A 20,436-nucleotide genomic window follows, 5' to 3' on the forward strand; every position below is an offset into this window, starting at 1 on the left:
CCTGGTGCTTCCCCATGTGGCCCTGAATGGCATGGCGTGGCCCCTCCTCTGGGGATCTGTGAGTAAAATAAACCATCTTTTTGATGGAGGTCATCTCCTGATCTGCTGGCCTCACCACACCTGAATAATAACAAAACTTACGTCTTAAAACACAGGTATTTCACAGAAAAGGATCTCCAAATGGCCACAAAAGCCATGAAACAGTACCCACCTTCATTCGTCATCAGGGAAATGCAAACAAAATCAGAGATACCACTACACACCTATAGAAACCCACAGTCCCCAGTGCTGGTGAGACTGGAGAGACTGAAAAACAGTGCAGCCCCTCTGGAAACAGGTTGGCAATTTCTCATAGAGTTAAAGATACACCATACAACTCAGCAGCCCCCTCCTGGGTATTTACCCAAGAAAAATAAAAGCACACGTCCACACAAAAAAACTATACGCAACATTGATAGCAGCTTTGGTCATACTGTTAAAAACTGGAAACACCCCTGGGACTTCCCTGGTGGTGCAGTGGTTAGGACTCCACTGCTGCCACTGCAGAGGTGCGGCTTCGATCCCTGGTCAGGGAACTAAGATTCCGCATGCCCCGTGGTGCAGCCAAAAAAGAAAGAAAGAAAGAAAAAAAATTGGAAACAACCCAAATGTCCATCAGCTGGTGAGCAGGTAAACTACTCAGTAATAAGAAGATACTACTAATAAGAAGAAACTACTGAGTGAACCTCAGCAACACGGAGGAATCTTGGAGATACTACGCTTGGTGTGAGAAGCAGGCTCAAAAAGACTCCATACTATATGATTCCATTTATATGACATTCTGGAAAAGGCAAAACTATAGGGACATAAACAACAAGGACCTACTGTATAGCACAGGGAACTATATTCAATATCTTGCAATAACCTATAATGGAAAAGAATCTGAAAAAGTATATATATATTCTGAATCTGAAAAAGAATATACATTTATAACTAAATCACTTTGCTGTACACCTGAAACTAACACAACGTTGTAAATCAACTATACTTCAAAAATACTATAAGGACGGATATCAGATCAGTGATTGCTGGAGTAGGGGAGGGCTTGGTTACAAGGAGACTTTTTGGGGTGGTGAAACTGTTGTACATCTTGATTTTTAGTGGTGGTTTCATAACTATATGTGTTTGTCAGAATTCATAGAACTATACATTTCACAGTATGTAAATTATACTTCAATAAAACTGACTCATCAACAACAACTGACAGTAATACCTAGCATGGCCAAAGATGCGACACAATTGAAATTCTCGACGATGAGGAAGGGAATGTAAACAGGATGACACACTGAAAACGTTTGTGTAAGAACTGGTGACCCAGCCTGTCCACTCCTGGGCATGTGTCCATTGAAAGACATGTATAGGAATGATGGGAACAGCTTTATCCATGAGGCCACAAACTGGAAGCATCCCAAAGCTGCATCCACAGAGAATGGATACATACCTTCCGGAATATTCACAAAGGAAGAACAAGCTACTGCTACATGCAAAAATATGAATGAACTTCGCAACACTACCTGAATGAATAAATAATGGGTAGCTACATTTACATAAATTTCAAAAGGAGTCAAATCCATCTACAGCGATGGAAGTGGAACCATTATTCCTTTGGGGGTGGGTGCTTGCTGGGAGGGATCGTGAGGAGGTTCCTGGAGCTCTGGCGACCTTCTGTATCTTGATCTGGGTGGGGTGTTCATTAGTAAAAATTCATCAAGGCTTTTCCTATACGTGAGACTTAAGTACAGAAATAACTGAATTATGAAAGAAAAGTTCATTGTGTTCATTGTACCTTGGTTTCACCCCAGGTGGCCTTGCCAAAATTCTCAGCGTACTCTTCATCATCTGTGATCAGGAAGTTATCGAAGATGGTTCCGGATCTCACCTGTGGATGAAAATAAGGCCTTCGTTACTGATGTGAAAAATGAAACTTTCCACAAGATAAACAGTTGTCATTTGCTCAGTACTGTAACAGTGATTAGCTGTCAATAGTAGGACATGCAGATACCCTTTTCTAGAATATCTATTCCCTCCAGGGCACTGGTTCTCAAACTTGGCTGCATATGGGGACCACCAAGAACATTTAAAAAAACTCCTGATGCCTGGTCTCACCCCCAGGGATGTTGATTTAGCTGGTCTGGGGTACCACCGGGGCACTGAGACTTTCAAGAACTCCCCAGTGACTCGAGCATTCAGCGATGTTTGAGAACCGATGCTCGAGAACCTTCCTGTGCAAAGTGTGAGCCATGGATGGGCAACATCAGCACCGCCAGGGAGCTTGCTGGGGATGCAGAATCTCAGGCTCCATCCTGGACATGCTACATCTGAATCTTCAGTCTTATCCTAAAGCTGACAGGCACCACAAGGTCAGCTCCAGGCAAATTCCCAGGGAGCAGCAAGGCAGACAAGAAGTACCCAGGGCAGGAAGGATGTCCATTTTGTCTACGACTGTATGTCTTGGGTCCAGGTAGGGGTGCCCGGCACACAACAGGAGCTCAAATACTAGCTATGTGAATTAAGGAGTTTAGGCTGAAGTCCAGAGTTATTAAACTAAAGCGAATTTAAAACCAAGTGACCTGCCAAAGCTCCAGTCCGATGGCACCAATGTTCTCAAATTCTGAGAGGTCATATTCCGTCAAATAATTGGTGTTTTTCATCTTCTGATGGAGCCAAACATCTTTGTCTATGCCCTCTGGTTTCAGGCCATCCTGCAACAACAAACTGTATGTGGTCGACCCTGGGGACACGGGTGGGGAGGGGGCTGGAGGGAAGAAGATGCCACGCACTTGGTATGGAGGCTTCTGCAGCATCGGCGCCTGCCAGTCCCCATCCAGTTCGCTGTTCCAGTCACTCGGCTTGCTGGCCCTGGCATCCAGAAGGTGCTTCTCCCAGTCCTTAAAATATGTGTAGGGGGAAAAAAATTTAGATTCTCAGATTTGAGAAAGGAAATTCTTAACTCCCAAGAGGCAGGGGCAGACCTGTGACCCTGGTTGCACTTTTCCCCGTGTCCTCCTCCATTTGACGGTCGAAGGGCTAAGTGCTGGGGTTCCCTCCCTCACCGGGGGCTTCAGGACCACGCACTGCCTGCTTTTTCTCCCTAACCGCACCTATGATGACAGCACTCTTCCCATGCTGTTGAGAGGAACGGTGCTGTGGAAAACTCGAAATAGTGGCCAAAGTTAAAATGAAGGGGCAAAAAGTGATGTTGGGAAGACGGGCCATATTTCCTACTGATTAGGTTAAGTCTGTACTTCTACAACATGGTCATATATGGACTGTTCCAGAGAGAGGCTGGACAACTAAGGAATGTCCCAAGATTTACCTGAGGACTGCTGGGTAGCAGGAGAAAAGCAGTTGTATTATTCAGCCCTTATATATATACTCACACTATACACATATATATAAAACACAGGGGACTTCCCTGGTGGTCCAGTGGTAAAGAATCCGCCTTACAATGCAGGGGACGCGGGTTCAATCCCTGGTCAGGGAACTAAGATCCCACATGCCACGGGGCAACTAAGTCCGTGTGCCACAACTACTGAGCTCACGTGCCTCAACTGGAGCCCATGTGCTGCAACCTAGAGAGCCCACGTGCTCTGGAACCTGCGCCCCACAGCTAGAGAGAAGCCCGCACACCACAACGAAGAGCCCGCACGCCACAACTAAGACCCGATGCAGCCAAAACAGTAATAATAAATAAAATAAATAAATAAATAATAAATCTTAACAAATAAAACACAGGTATACACATACCTATATACACACATACGCATATATACATATTTCTACACGTGCATATATACACATGTCTATGTGAAGGTGACTTAATAGGTGTTGAATACATTTGTGTTTTTTTTAAATGGAGCTTTTTCTTCCTCCCTCCCTCCCTCCCTCCCTCTCTCTCTCTCTCTCCTTCTTTCTTTCTTTCTTTCCCCACCACACGGCTTGCGGCTTGCAGGATTTTAGTTCCCCGACCAGGGATCCAACCCATGCCACCTGCAATGGAAGCAGTGGAGTCCTAACCATTGGACCGCCAGGGAAGTCCCAAATAAATATTTGTTGAATAAATGAATGGATGAGAAAAATTTGCTCTGGATTAATAATAATTCAGATAAACACATCAAAGCATAAAAATGGTGTACAATGATGTTTTCTCTTTCAGAATAACTGAGAACTTTTCCACGTTACTCTAGAACTTCTCAACGATGGCACGTGGGAGTTAATCATCTCTCCTACTGCTCTTTGCCCCGACCCCAACTGGCAACAGGTGAGCCAGTCTTGTGTTGGGATCCAAGAAATGATTACAACTCAGTCAGTAGCCGACTCTTTATAATGAGGGTTATCAAATGGTAACACCATAAAGAACCACACTGTTTAGGAGATCACACAGAACTGAACATATGGACAGAACACGGCCAGTTTGGGAACGAGCTTTCTGAACAGATGATTTGGCTCCTCTGGGGACCTGCCTCGTGTACGCCCGGCACCAAGGCACACCTGCACTGCTAGGATGGCATCCTTGTAACCCAGAGGCAGCCAGGATTTCAGTCCTAAGACCCGTATCTCCTGAGCTTGGGAGCCTCAGCGTCAGTTTCTTTGCCATTCTGTACCTTGTTTAAAGTAAATGCTCTTTCTAGGTGAAAAACTACTTTTTTTACTTTGGTTTGAAGGTAAGAAAGGGAGAGTATAACTTCCCGCCTTTTTTCTTTTTCTTGAGAAATGATGGGGAAGCATTATATGATTGGGATTTTACTCTAATCTGAAGACATTCTCATTGATTGGACACATGGATTCCAAATTCATGGAAGTTTACTTTTGATCATCTATGAAAGAAAAGGGTTGCCAAATAATTTAAGTCTAAACAAGATGCCATTTTAATTTCATAATTACATTCCATCTATGATGAAGTATTTGACTATTAGACAGCAATGCCACTAGTATTTTAAGTTGCCAGAAATTAATTGTAAGCATCAGTTACAGTACTCTCAGTTATGGCAAAGACAATTGTCTTAAGATAAATAGCTTACATTTTGGCATAATGTTTGGTGTACAAAGAAAAATGTTACAACAATGACTAACGTAAATGGAAAAAAAAAAAAGTAGCTTAATAGCAGGTTGAGTTCCCCAAAAGATTTCTCAATGTCCTAAGTCTCAGAATCTGGGAATGTGACCTTATTAGGAAAAAAGGCTCTTTGCAGATGTAATTAAGGTAAGGATCTCTATACAGGTCATTCTATAATTCTGGATTATCCAGGTAGGCCCTAAATCCAATGACAAATGTCCTTATAAGAGAAAGAAGAGACACAAAAAGAATAGAAGGCTATGTGGAAAAGGAGGCAGAGATCGGAGTGATGTGTCTACCAGCCAAGGAACGCTGGGAGTCACCAAAAGCTGGAAGAAGCGAAGGATTCTCCCCTAGACCCTTCAGAAGGAGTATGCGGCCCTGATGATTTCTGACTTCTGGCTTCAAGAAGAACTGAAAGAATACATCTCTGTTGTTTCAAGCCCCCAGTTTGTGGTCCTTTTTATGGCAGCCCTAGGAAACTAATATATACCTGTTACGATAATTGATTCTTGGTTGGCAGTCACACGTATGATGCTCAAAAATACTTATGCTCAAATGCAGAATGACAAGAAAATCATTTTTATAAAGGTTGCTGATACATTTTCCTTTTTTAAAAAAAACATTGGTTACAAAAACAAACCCTACTTGCTTTCATCTCAGATATTTTAACTCTTTCACAATACCTTGAAGTGTGCAGCCTGTGTGGCTGGTCTCAGCATATATGCTCTGAGGAGGGCACTTTGATTGTTGTAATGCTGTCATCATGATTCCCAGCCATGCAGCAATTGTACGGTACTTGGGTACTTACGAACTACACTTGTACACTTTCTAGCAGTTCTGCGGGAAAAATCCACACCTGGGATTTGCCCTCTGTAGCCTGGTCCCAGTCCTTAGACTCTGCTGAAGCCTTCTCCATTTTCTTCAGTGATGTGAGCTGCCAGTCATACTCTATGCTGCCGGATTCAATCGACTGACCATCAATTTTCACTTCGTAAGTGAGGTCTGGTCTTAAAATCAGAGTGTAGAGGTGTGTGAAGCCATCAACCTGAATGTTTTGGGGGAGAAAAGGAAAAGAATAAGACCCTTAACGTTTCAAGGCAGGTCTAGATATGCAGCATAAATCGTCATGGGTCAAAGTCTTGTTGTAAACAGAAAGCAGAGACGTTCTAGAAATAGGGGTTGACTTGACAATGAAAGGGTGTCCTACAGAAGACTCACCCCTTTGTAGAATACTTCCTCACTACTGGCAGCCTTCTCTTGAGTGGCTGATTCCCTTTTGTGCAAAGACAATGGCTTTCACCTATAATCCCCCAGGCAGTTATGATGGGGTGATTGGTGTAAACCGAGGGACCAGTGCGTTGTTGGACTTAAGAAAAGTTATATGCAAAACAACTCTGGCTCTGCATTCTGAAAGACACCAAATGAAGCCCACTCTATTTCTCAACACAAGAGAGAATTTTTAACTCTCTGTGTTGTCCAACAATTTAAGCTTGGGGAGGGCAGGCCTGGTGCGCCTTTTGGTCATGGTTAAAGCCCCAGGCTGGACACAAGGAAAGCATTTAACATTCAATAAAGGAGGGCTGGGGACTTCCCTGGTGGTCCAGTGGTTAAGACTCCACGCTTCCACTGCAGGGGGCACGGGTTGGATCCCTGGTTGGGGAACTAAGATCCTGCATGCCACACAGTGTGGCCAAAAATAAATAAATAAATAAAATAAAAAATAAAGGAGGGCTGGAAGGTGGATGGGAGGGTGTCTGGGGAGGCTGGGGGTGACCAGGACATATCTGACTGTCAGCAGCAGAGGGGACCCCTGCACCATACCCCAACAGCAGCAGCATCACTGGGGGAACATGGGCAATGCCCATTCCCAGGTCAGCCCCGCACTGCTGCATCAGAGCCTCGTGGACCCTCTGGCCACTTTCATAGGCCCTCCAGGGTCTCTGACGCTGTTCAAGTTTGGGAACCACTGCCCCAGTATAAAGGCTCTGTCAGGAGGAGTCTCTCCCTGCTAAGAACCCAATCAAAACGTCTTTTCAGTACCCCTCTGCTCTGTCACACCGCAGACAATGACTCTGTCCCGGGACCAGTATTACAGCCTACTCTGTGTCCCCCTCAACTCTTGTAGGCCGCCGTGACAGCTGAGTGCACAATTCTCCAAACGCTTTCCCCCTGCTCTCTGCCTGCCTTTGTCTCCACTTGTCTTTCTTAATTTAGACTTTGGGCTTGCTGGCCCCATGGCTGGCACCCTCTGGGATTTGTCCACCGGCCCAGAGCCTCCTGAGGGGTAACATCGACACCCACACATATGCAAACAGCTCCAAGCCAACATCTTTAATCCCAACCATCAGCCGAGTTTCAGACCCAAAGTTTCCAACAATTTATTCGACACCTCTACCTCGATGTCTGCCTGGATTTCACAACCAACTGTTCTAAACATGACCCCTGAGTCTGCCCTGACCCCTTTCTTGGCCTTTGTTTCCCCTCCTATTTAAGAGCAACGCCACTGAGAATCATCATCCATACCCTCAGCACCCAGAATCCAAACATCATCAAGACGTGTGGACCCTACACCTGAATCATCTGTCAAAACGCTCCCGTGTTCTGCATCCCGCTGAAGCCTTGACCTAACAATCTCACCCATCTCCCTGTCTGTTGATCGCCACCCCTTCCTCCCTAGAACATCCGAGGTCTTTTTTTTTTTTGGCTGTGTCGGGTCTTAGTTGCAGAGTGCGGGCTCTTCCTTGCCGCGGGCGGGCTTCTTTCTAGTTGTGGCATGCTGGTTTTCACTTCGCTAGTTGTAGCACTCAGGCTCCAGGGTGCGTGGGCTCTGTAGTTGTGGTGCGCGGGTTCTAGAGTGCATGGGCTCTGTAGTTTGCAGCACGCAGGCTCTCTAGTTGAGGCTCGTGAGCTCAGTAGTTGTGGCGTGTGGGCTTAGTTGCCCCGCAGCATGTGGGATCTTAGTTCCCTGACCAGGGATCGAACCTGTGTCCCCTGCATTGGAAGGTGGATTCTTTACCACTGGACCACCAGGGAAGTACCTTTTTTTTTTTTTTTTTTTTTGGTAGGTCTTTTTTCTTTCCATCCTTTTTTGTTCTTTTCTCTTGTGGTTTGATGACCATCTTCAGTGTTGTGCTTGGGTTGCTTTTTCTTTTTTGTGTGTGTATCTATTGTAGTTTGGGGGTTTGCTGTTCCCATGAGGTTTTGATATAGCAGACTATACATGTACAAGGTTGTTTTAAGTTTCTAGTCTCTTTCCTGCCTAGAGGAGTTCCTTTAGCATTTGTTACAAAGCTGGTCTGGTGGTGCTGAATTCTCTTAGCTTTTGCTTGTCTGTAAAGCTTTTGATTTCTCCGTCAAATCTGAATGAGAGCCTTGCTGGGTAGAGTGTTCCTGGTTGTAGGTTCTTCCCTTTCATCACTTTAAATATATCGTGCCACTCCCTTCTGGCTTGCAGAATTTCTGCTGAGAAATCAGCTGTTAACCTTATGGGAGTTCCCTGGTATGTTGTCATTTTTCCCTTGTTGCTTTTAATCATTTTTCTCTGCCTTTAATTTTTGTCAATTTGATTACTATGTGTCTCAGTGTGTTTCTCCTTGGGTTTATCCTGCCTGGGACACTCCGCACTTCCTGGACTTGGGTGGCTATTTCCTTTCCCAGGTTAGGGAAGTTTTCAACTATCATCTCTTCAAATATTTTCTCGGGTCCTTTCTCTCTCTCTCCTCCTTCTGGGACCCCTATAATGCGAATGTTGGTGCATTTAACATTGTTCCAGAAGTCTCTTAGGCTGTCTTCATTTCTTTTCATTCTTTTTTCTTTATTCTGTTCTGCAGCAGTGATTTCCACCATCCTGTCTTCCAGGTCACTTATCCATTCTTCTCCCTCAGTTATTCTGCTATCAATTCCTTCTGGTGTATTTTTCATTTCAGTTATTGTATTGTTCATCTTTGTTCTTTAATTCTTCTAGTTCTGTGTTAAACATTTCTTGCATCTTCTCAATCCTTGACTCCATTCTTTTTCAAAGGTCCTGGATCATCTTCACTATCATTATTCTGAATTCTTTTTCTGGAATTTAGTTGTTTTTCTGGGTTTTTATCTTGGTCCTTCATCTGGGACATAATCCTCTGCCTTTTCATTTCATCTATCTTTCTCTGATTGTGGTTTTCCTTCGGCAGGCTGCAGGATTGTAGTTCTTCTTGTGTCTGCTGTCTGCCCTCTGGTGGTTGAGGCTATCTAAGAGGCTCGTGCAAGCTTCCTGATGGGAGGGACTGGTGATGGGTAGAGCTGGGTGTTGCTCTGGTGGGCAGAGCTCAGTAAAACTTTAATCCACTTGTCTGCTGATGGGTGGGGCTGTGTTCCCTCGCTGTTGGTTGTTTGGCCTGAGTAGGCTCTTTGGTGGGGCTAATGGAGGACCCCGGGAGGGCTCACGCCAATGAGTACTTCCCATAACTTCTGCTGCCAGTGTCCTTGTCCCTGCAGTGAGCCACAGCCGCCCACCCCCTCCTCTGCAGACCAATCAACATTAGCAGGTAGGTCTCGTTCAGTCTCCTATGGGGTCACTGCTCCTTCCCCCGGGTCCTGGTGCGCACAAGACTTTGTGTGTGCCCTCTAAGAGTGGAGTCTCTGTTTCCCCCAGTCTTGTTGAAGTCCTGCAATCAAATCCCACTAGCTTTCAAAGTCCGATTCTCTGGGGATTCCTCCTCCTGTTGCCAGACCCCCAGGTTGGGAAGTCTAACATGGGGCTCAGAACCTTCACTCCAGTGGTGAACTTCTGTGGTATAACTGTTCTCCAGTTTGTGAGTTGCCCACCCAGCAGTTAGGGGATTTGATTTTATTGTGATTGCAGCCCTCCTACCGTCTCATTGTGGCTTCTCCTTTGTCTTTGGATGTGGTGTATCTTTTTTGGTGAGTTCCAGTGTCTTCCTGTCGATGACTGTTCAGCAGTTAGTGGTGATGCCAGTGTTCTCGCAAGACGGAGTGAGCGCACATCTGTCTACTCCGCTATCTTGAATCAATCTCCTGAGGTATTTTTTTTAACAATGCAGGCCAGACCTCCTCCTTGAAAATCCTTGAGGGCTGACCACTGCGTTTCTTTTACAGCATTGCAGAGTGAATCGGAGCCCCGAGAAGATAACCTTGCTCCTCACCGAGGAGTCCGTGATGCTGACTAGCTGCTATGATCCAAGGCTCCAAGGCTCCTTCAGCAGACTTGTCTCTATTTTTCTAACAGGCTGCAGAAATACCAATACCTGTCTGAGGGAGTTGTGCGCCTGCCAGCGCCACTCAGGGCCCCGCAGGCTTGCTGCCCGCAGGTGACCGAGCTCTGGCCTCCCAGGCACAGTCCAGGCCAGACCTCACAGCCTCCATCTGGTAGTGTCATCCCCTTTCTCTCCTGCATGCCTGAGCTGCAACTGAACAAATGCTCGGGAATCATATCATGAAGACTGGTCCTCTGGTCCAACACTAAGGTGGAGGAGGAAGACTTGGATTTTGAGCTCCCCTCCATGCTCAAGGGAGGGGTGTCAGGCCTCTGAGTACATGGGGGACCTGCTGATCCTTTAGAACCATCAAGTCAGCAGGCAGGACCCGGCGAGAAACCATGCTGCCCACAGAGACTCACTGGGGCTTTGTGAGGGTGCCGAGCGCCCCCTGCTCAGGTAGAGACTGAATAAGGGACAGTTACGGATGCTTCCGTTCCTTGCTGTCAATGATCTTGAAATACACTGGCCTCCTGCCCAGATGCACAGAGGCTATGGGTGCTGGGGATGCTTCGGGGGACAGGTCCCTGCTTCCTGGTGCTTACCTTCAAAGTGTGGGGGGATGAGCTTTAGGGAGTGTACTTCCCCTTCACAGGCCCACACACCAGGGACTTAATGCAAGCTGCCTCTTTGGAGAAGCCCCGGGTAGGGCCATTGAGTTATAAACAGGCCCTAAGACCTAAAATGTCATTTTCACAGGATCCCCTGGGTAAAAATGTAAAGCATGTATGCATTCATTTTAGAAATATTCCCATTTTAAATTGTTTTGGTATTTTGAAGATTAATTTCACCAGAATTTTTTTTCACCCTGAATATTTCATTCCTTAATGATGATGGGTATAGCTGAAACGTGAGCATCCTGTCGTAACCCTTATGGGGCATTTTATAAATCAACGTCATGGCTCACAGTGAGAAGTGTACCCTCCCGGTGGGTAAAAACTTTGGAAACCAAACCAATCAAAGTGGTGGACAAGTGTCTCTAACAGTCCTGCTAAACTGGAAAGCAGGGACAGGACAGACAAGGCCCATCCATAGTTCACTTAAATAGTTTAAGGTCAAAACTATTTTCTATAAACTTACGTTATTATCTGGCAAGAGTTAACATGATCACTGATTTGAATATGAAAGAATTTACCTTACACCTGATTGATTTCTTGTTTGAGTGATACTGATTCTTGAAATGTAAAATAACATGAACTTTCTTGACATCAAATCCACAAATATCGGGTCCTACAAAAAAAAATATTAACTGCTCTCAATTTCCTTCTGTCATGCATCAACACAGGATATCCCCAACCATTCTCCTGAAATAATATACAAGGCACAGGAAGCTTACATGTCTGGGAATAATCAGATGTTCTTGTGGAGATATTTAAACGGATGGTGACACTCAGTTCAGGTCACGGTCAGTGCAGCCACTTTGGATTGGAGTGTAAGCCAGAATGTGAGGAAGAGAAGGAAGGTCTAACAACACTCTAGTAAGCGTTCTCCCATGTGCTGTCTGAGCCTCAGGCCCTCATTCTGAAGCTCTGACCAAGGCTCCTGTACCCATAGGAGGGCTTCAGAGCTGGACTGACTGGCTCTGATCCCAGTTCTCCTTCACTGTTGAGATATATTTGCAACTAACATATTCACCTCCCATGCCTCAGGGTCCTGGTCTGTAAAATAGGGGTGTTAATCTTGACTTCACAAAGCTATTTTGCCAATTCAAGGGGCTAATGTATGTAAAGCTTTTAGTATGGCAATGCTCAATACTTGTTGTTATCATTGTTATGCTCCAAGACAACACACATACGTATATATATATTTTCTTAAAGATAACACCACATCTTAAGCAAAAAAGAGGTTATAATCAGTACGTATGTTCCAATGAACTGTGAAATTTATAAAGAGTTCTATTCAAAGTTAATGATTTTTGCTTTTGACAAAATTCAACACCCATTTATGATAAAAACCTTACAGAAAGTAGGCATAGAGGGAACTTCCCTCAACATAATAAAGGCCATATATGACAAACCCACAGCCAACGTTGTTCTCAATGGTGAAAAACTGAAACCATTTCCTCTAAGATCAGGAACATGACAAGGTTGTCCACTCTCACTACTATTATTCAACATAGTTTTGGAAGTTTTAGCCACAGCAATCAGAGAAGAAAAAGAAATAAAAGGAATCCAAATCAGAAGAGAAGAAGTAAAGCTGTCACTGTTTGCAGATGACATGATACTTTACATAGAGAATCCTAAAGAGGCTAGCAGATAACTACTAGAGCTAATCAATGAATTTGGTAAAGTAGCAGGATACAAAATTAAAGCACAGAAATCTCTTTCATTCCTATACACTAATGATGAAAAATTTGAAATAGAAATTAAGGAAACATTGCAACAAAAAGAATAAAATACCTAGGGATAAACCTACCTAAGGAGACAAAAGACCTGTATGCAGAAATCTATAAGACACTGATGAAAGAAGCTAAAGATGATACAAACAGATGGAGAGATATACCATGTTCTTGGATTGGAAGAATCAACATTGTGAAAATGACTATACTACCCAAAGCAATCTACAGATTCAGTGCAATCCCTATCAAACTACCAATGGCATTTTCCAGAGAACTAGAACAAAAAATTTCACAATTTGTATGAAAACACAAAAGACACCGAATAGCCAAAGCAATATTGAGAAAGAAAAATGGAGCTGGAGGAATCAGGCTCCTGGACTTCAGACAACACTACAAAACTACAGTCATCAAGACAGTATGGTACTGGCACAAAAACAGAAATATAGATCAATGGAACAGGATAGAAAGCCCAGCCCAGAGATAAACTCACGCACATATGGTCACCTTATTTTCGATAAAGACAGCCTCTTCAATAAGTGGTGCTGGGAAAACTGGACAGCTACACGTAAAAGAATGAAATTAGAACACTTCCTAACACCATACACGAAAATAAACTCAAAATGGATTAAAGGGCTTCCCTGGTGGCTCAGTGGTTGAGAGTCCGCCTGCCGATGCAGGGGACACAGGTTTGTGCCCTGGTTCAGGAAGATCCCACATGCCGCGGAGTGGCTGGGCCCGTGAGCCATGGCCGCTGAGCCTGCGCGTCCGGAGCCTGTGCTCCACAATGGGAGAGGCCACAACAGTGAGAGGCCCGCGTACCGAAAAAAAAAAAAAAGGATTAAAGACCTAAATGTAAGGCCAGACACTATAAAACTCTTAGAGGAAAACATAGGCACAGCACTCTATGACATAAATCACAGCAAGATCCTTTTTGACCTACCTCCTAGAGAAATGGAAATAAAAATAAATAAACAGGACCTAATAAAACTTAAAAGCTTTTGCACAGCAAAGGAAACCATAAACAAGATGAAAAGACAACCCTCAGAATGGAAGAAAATATTTGCAAATGAAGCAACTGACAACGGATTAATCTCCAAATTTTACAAACAGCTCACGCAGCTCAATATCAGAAAAACAAACAACCCACTCCAAAAATGGGCAGAAGACCTAAATAGACATTTCTCCAGAGAAGATATACAGATTGCCAACAAACACATGAAAGGATGCTCAACATCACTAATCATTAGAGAAATGCAAATCAAAACTACAATGAGTTATTACCTCACACCAGTTAGAATGGCCATCATCAAAAAATCTACAAACAATAAATGCTGGAGAGGGTGTGGAGAAAAGGGAACCCTTGTGCACTGTTGGTGGGAATGTAAATTGATACAGGCACTATGGAGAACAGTATGGAGGTTCCTTTAAAAACTAAAAATAGGGCTTCCCTGGTGGCGCAGTGGCTGGGACTCCACCTGCCAATGCAGAGGACACGGGTTCGTGTCCCAGTCCGGGAAGATCCCACATGCCGCGGAGCGGCTAGGCCCGTGAGCCATGGCCACTGAGCCTGCGCGTCCGGAGCCTGTGCTCCGCAACGGGAGAGGCCACAACAGTGAGAGGCCCGCGTACCGCAAAACAACAACAACAACAAACTAAAAATAGAACTACCATACAACACAGCAATCCCACTCCTGGGCATATACCCTGAGGAAACCATAATTCAAAAAGAGTCATGTACCACAGTGTTCATTGCAACTCTATTTACAATAGCCAGGATATGAAAGCAACCTAAGTGCCCATCAACAGATGAATGGATAAAGGAGATGTGGCACATATATACAATGGAATATTACTCAGCCATAAAAAGAAACAAAATTGAGTTATTTGTAGTGAGGTGGATGGACCTAGAGTCTGTCATACAGAGTGAAGTAAGTCAGAAAGAGAAAAACAAATAGCGTATGCTAACACACATATACGGAATCTAAAAGAAAAGGTTCTGAAGAACCTAGGGGCAGGACAGGAATAAAGTCGCAGACGTAGAAAATGGACTTGAGAACACGGGGAGGAGGAAGGCTAAGCTGGGAAGAAGTGAGAGAGTGGCATGGGCTTAAATATACTACCAAATGTAAAATACATAGCTAGTGGGAAGCAGCTGCATAGCATAGGGAGATCAGCTCGGTGCTTTGTGACCTTCTAGAGGGGTGGGATAGGGAGGGTGGGAGGGAGATGCAAGAGGGAGGAGATATGGGGATATATGTATATGTATAGTTGATTCACTTTGTTATAAAGCAGTAAGTAACACACCATTGTAAAGCAATTATACCCCAACAAAGATGTTAAAAAAAAAGTTAACGATTTTTAAATTGCCACGTAAGTTTCAGTCACTAAGGAAATGGAATGCTGTAGGACACTGTATTCCCGGCTCAGAGACAAAGAAGTTCTGAATATTCTAAGCAAGGTTTACAGGAGGGATCTGGAAAATCTGTGAAACCTTCCGAGACTGTTTGGAATTACCCTGCTGCGGCTTCATTGACTTTAAGCCATAGGAATGTACTAAAGTATCTGCGTGTCTTTCTGTCTCAGACAGAATTCCACCACATCCACTGACCCAGGCCTGCACCCACCCCTGTGAACGAACCCTGTGTAAACACAAGCAGATGACTGTGACTTCTTCTAGAACTTGCAGTGATGAACCTCCAGATTAAATAAGAGAGATCTAGGCTGCACATAATTACTTAAAGAATATTATGAATTTGCCAGAGTAGATGCGACGTTTTACTTGGAAATACCATCTACGGAACCGACAAAGAACACCACATCTATCTCCTGGTTGAGTTCCCGGAGGACGCGTGGTTTATGTAATTTCCTTTTTTGTCACTGCTGGAAAACATTCCTGTTCAATTTTTTAAAACAAAAGCTATGTAAACTATTTGTATGAAAGTCTATTATCTCAGGATTGAAACATGAAATTTATTTTTCCTTCGAAATTGGTCAGAATTTTCCTCTCTATTCCTAAGCACCTACACACTTTTACTATTAAATTCAGCTTCAGAATGTGCCCAGATCTGACCAGAAAAATCTGGACATTTTCCATTAACAGCAATCATAAAATAGTTATGCAGTAATGGAGTTTTGTGAACAATGAGGTAGGCAGATGGGCTCTGAAATTGGGCTGACCTGCCTTTGGGCAAGTATTTTAATCTTTCTGACCCTCAGTTTCCTTATTTGCAAAATGGGGCTGTGTTACCCATTTCCTAGGGTTTTACACATAATCTAAGATTGCATGGGTAAGGCCCCTGGCAAGGGCCCAATAAAACATATTTCTCTTTTCCTCTTCAACACTAGCAAGCTGCTCTCAAACCAAAGGAAAGAGCTGAGAAATCACAGGAAGTGTTCGAATAGTGACACAATGGGTTTGGGTAAAATGTAACTGATTTTGAGTTAAAAGCAACATAATGCGGAAAATTTATATATATATATATATATATATATATATATATATATATATATATATATATATATATATATATATATATATATATATATATATATATATATTTTACTCCAACATATGCTGCTTTGCAATTTAAATGTAGCAGACATGCTGTGTATATTTAAAAGTAGTATTTTGGTGGATATTTGTGGTTATTTTGTTTACTAAATCTAACTAAATCAAATATTTGTGAAATCATCTCTAATTCAATAGGTATTTTTTTGCCAGATATCTCTGCCATCCTGTTTTAAGAGAATAATAACCATAACCAAAACATTTAAATTTATTTTTTAATCTAAATAAAGACCTTTTCCATTCCAGATTTTAAATTCAAGAGTAAATGTGAGGGTCTTCCCTGGTGGTGCAGTGTTTAGGAGTCTGCCTGCCAGTGCAGGGGACACAGGTTTGAGCCCTGGTCTGGGAGGATCCCACATGCCGCAGAGCAACTAAGCCTGTGTGCCACAACTACTGAGCCTGTCCTCTAGAGCCCAAGCCACAACTACTGAGCCCACATGCGGTGACTACTGAAGCCCACGGGCCTAGAGCCTGTGCTCTGTAACAAGAAAAGCCACCGCAATGAGAAGCCCACATACCATAATGAAGAGTAGCCCCCGCTCGCTGCAACTAGAGAAAGCCCGCACACAGCAATGAAGACCCAATACAGCCATAAATAAATAAATAAATATTTTAAAAAAGAGTAAATGTGAGGCGTGGTAGGTAGAGAGAACTCTGGGCAGGGAGTCGGGGAGTGCGCAATCTGTGGAAACTTTGGATCAATCTAATGCTGTGTCCTTGGAGAAGTTGCCTCACTCTCCAAAATGACAGAGCAGAATTAGATCTAAATCTAATAAGTAATCTAATATGTAATAAAATAATATTCTTTTTACTTCTACAATAACATCAAGACCAGCTGTATATAAATATAAGGACAGCATGACTAGGTGTCTGAAGCCGGATCCTGATCACGAAAAAATTTAAAATAAGCATGGGAAAACGTCACATGAGAGAAAATAATTTTAAAGAATAAGTCCCCAAATCTGGATTATGGATGGATATTTTAAAAATACATTTTCATCCTTAAAGCTTTTTCTTTTCCACCTTTTTTTTTTATTGTGGCAAAATACGTACAACACAAAATTTACCATCTTAGCCATTTTTAGTGTACAGTTCAGTGGTATTAAACACATTCACATTGTTAGGCAACCATCACCACCATCAATCCCCATAACACTTTTCATTTTGTAAAACTTAAACTCTATACCCATTAAGCAATAACTCTCCATCTTTCCTTCTCCCCAGTCCCTGGCAACCATCATTCTACTTTCTACCTCTATGAGTTTGACTACTCTAAGTATCTTCCACCAAAGGGGAAATCACAGCCTCGGAGGGGCAGGTACTTAGAGAATCCATCTTCCTGAGTCACCTCTCAGCAAACCCTACTTTCAAGTCCCTGGATATCCTGTCTCACTTCAGCTTTAGTGTGAACAGGATGTGTAAGACATGGGGACACTGAAATGGGAGGGCAGGACAGTGCCACCAAAATTGTGCCCCAGCGCGGCTCACCGAATGACCCGCCGACACCAAGGCTGTTCTGGGGAGTTGGCTGCTGCCTGAACGTGGTTCTGGCAAAGAAAGAGGTGAGATGGGCTTTTAGGCTGTGACAGCATTAAAAATCATCAGCCATGGAGTTCCTTTGTCATGCAATTCCCAAACCCTTTTAATTTATTGAGGCAAAATTCACATCACATAAAATCAACCATTTTATTTATTTATTTTCTTTCTTTCTTTCTTTCTTTCTTTTTCTCTCTTTTTTTGGTTACACCGCACAGCTTGCAGAATCTTAGTTCCTCAACCAGGGATGGAACCTGGACCCTTGGTAGTAAAAGCGCAGTCCTAACCACTGGACCACCAAGGAATTACCTCTTAAGAAATATATATATATATATAGTTTAATTTTTATTTTATATTGGAGTATATTTGATTTACAATGTTGTGTTAGTTTCAGGTGTACAGCAAAGTGATTCAGTTATACATATATCTACTCTTTTTCAGATTATTTTCCCATATAGGTTATTACAGAGTATTGAGTAGCGTTCCCTGTGCTATACAGTTGATTATTAAAACCAACTTGTTGATTATCTAAAAACCAACCATTATATTTATTTATTTTTATTTATTTATTTTTGGCTGTGTTGGGTCTTCATTGCAGTGCCCTGGCTTTCTCTAGTTGTGGCGAGTAAGGGCTACTCTTTGTTGTGTCGCACGGGCTTCTCATTGCGGTGGCTTCTCTTGTCGCAGAACACAGGCTCTAGGTGCGCAGGCTTCAGTAGTTGTGGCACATGGGCTCAGTAATTGTGGCTCACAGGCTCTAGAGCACAGGCTCAGTAGTTGTGGTGCATGGGCTTAGTTGCTCTGTGGCATGTAGGATCTTCCCGGATCAGGGATCAAATCCGTGTCCCCTGCATTGGCAGGCAGATTCCCAACCACTGTGCCACCAGGGAAGTTCCAGTTATTGAAATTTTGATAGGGATTGGACTGAATTGCTTTGGAACTTGTAGATTGCTTCGGGTAGTATTGACATTTTAACAATATTAAGTCTTCCAATCCACAAACATAGGATGTGTTCCCATTTATTTATGTCTTAATTTCTTCCAGCAATAGTGTATAGTTTTCATTAGACAAGTCTCTCACTTCCTTGGTTAAGACGATTACTAAGTATTTTACTCCTTTGGATGTCATTGTAAATGACATTGTTTTTGTAATTTCCTTTTCAGATTATTCATTGTGTACAGGAATGCAACTGGTTTTGGTTTTGTTTTTTAACATGTTGACTTTGTATCCTGTTACTTTGCTGAATTCATTCATTAGTTCTAATGGGGTTTTTCTGTGCAAGCTTTAGGGTTTCTACACATCATATCATCTGCAAACAGATAATTTTACTTCTTCTGTTCCAATTTCTTTTCTTTTTCTTGCCTAATTGCTCTGGCTAAAACTTCCAGTACTATGTTGAATAGAAGTGGGAAAACAGGCATCCTTGCCTTGTTCAGATCTTAGAGGAAACACTTCGAGTTTTTCTGAGTATGTTCACTGTGGGGTTTTCATATATGCCTTTTATTACATTGAATTAGTTTCCTTTTATTCCTATTTTGTTGAGTGTTTTTTTTATCATGAAAAGGTGTTGAATTTTGTCAAATGCTTTTTCTGCATCAAATGTGATGATCATTTTTCCCCCTTCATTCTGTTGATGTGGCATATTACATTGATTTTCATATGCCAAACCATACTTGCATCCTAGGAATAAATGCCACTTGGTCATGTTGTATAATTCTTTTAGTATGCTGCTGAATTCTGTTTAGTAGTATATTGTTGAGGATTTCCATCAGTGTTATCTTGTAGTGTCTTTGGTTTTGGTATTAGGGTAATGTTGGCATCATAGAATGAGTTAAGAAGTGTTCCCTCCTCTTCAATTTTTTGGAAAAGTTTGAGAAGGATTGGTATTCTTTCAATGTTTGGTAGAATTCACCAGCAAAACCATCAGATTCAGAGCCAGCCTTCCTTCCTTCCTTCCTTCCTTCCTTCCTTCCTTCCTTTTCTCTTCCAGTTTTATTGAAATATTATTGCCATACAGAACTGTATAAGCTTAATATACACAACATAATGATTTGACTTACATATACCATGAAATGATGACCACAATAAATTTAGTGAACATCCATCATCTCATATAGGTACAGAATTTTTAAAAAAGTATTTTTTCCTTGTGGTGAGAACTCTTAGGATTTACTCTATCAACAACTTTCATATATAACATTCAGCAGTGTTAAGAATATTAATCATATTGTACATTACAACCCTAGTATTTGTCTTATAACTGAAAGTTTGTACCTTTTGACCACCTTCATCCCATTCCCCCTCCTCCATGCCCACCTCTGGTAACCACAAATCTGATCTCCTTTTCTATGAGTTTGCTTGTGAAGTATAATTGTCCTAGAACATTATGTTAGTTCCTGATGCAGAAAATAGTGATTCAATATTTTTATACATTACAGAATTGTCACCATGGTAAGTCTAATTACGTTGTTACCATACAAAGAAGCTACATTATTATATATGACTATATAATATATGACTATATTCCCCATGCTGTACATTTCATCCCTGTGGCTCACTTATTTTGCACCTGGAAATTTGTACCTCTTAATCTTCATCACCTACTTTACTCATCCTTTCACCCTCCTCCCCTCTGGCAACC

At 42.6% G+C, this 20,436-nt stretch overlaps 1 protein-coding gene across 1 annotated transcript in view; it reads right to left on the reverse strand.

The window, feature by feature from the left end:
• Positions 1 to 20,436, reverse strand: part of CALR3 (calreticulin 3) — a 31,395-nt gene that overhangs the window by 2,754 nt on the left and 8,205 nt on the right. The window contains exons 4-8 of the mRNA XM_067733115.1: positions 11,489 to 11,583; positions 5,955 to 6,143; positions 2,820 to 2,927; positions 2,610 to 2,741; positions 1,826 to 1,918 (exon numbers count right to left, since the gene is read on the reverse strand). Of these exons, the coding sequence (XP_067589216.1) occupies positions 1,826 to 1,918; positions 2,610 to 2,741; positions 2,820 to 2,927; positions 5,955 to 6,143; positions 11,489 to 11,583 (617 nt within the window). The remainder of the gene's footprint in view (positions 1 to 1,825; positions 1,919 to 2,609; positions 2,742 to 2,819; positions 2,928 to 5,954; positions 6,144 to 11,488; positions 11,584 to 20,436) is intronic.

Source organism: Pseudorca crassidens, chromosome 3, assembly GCF_039906515.1.
Source record: "Pseudorca crassidens isolate mPseCra1 chromosome 3, mPseCra1.hap1, whole genome shotgun sequence".
NCBI lineage: Eukaryota > Metazoa > Chordata > Mammalia > Artiodactyla > Delphinidae > Pseudorca > Pseudorca crassidens.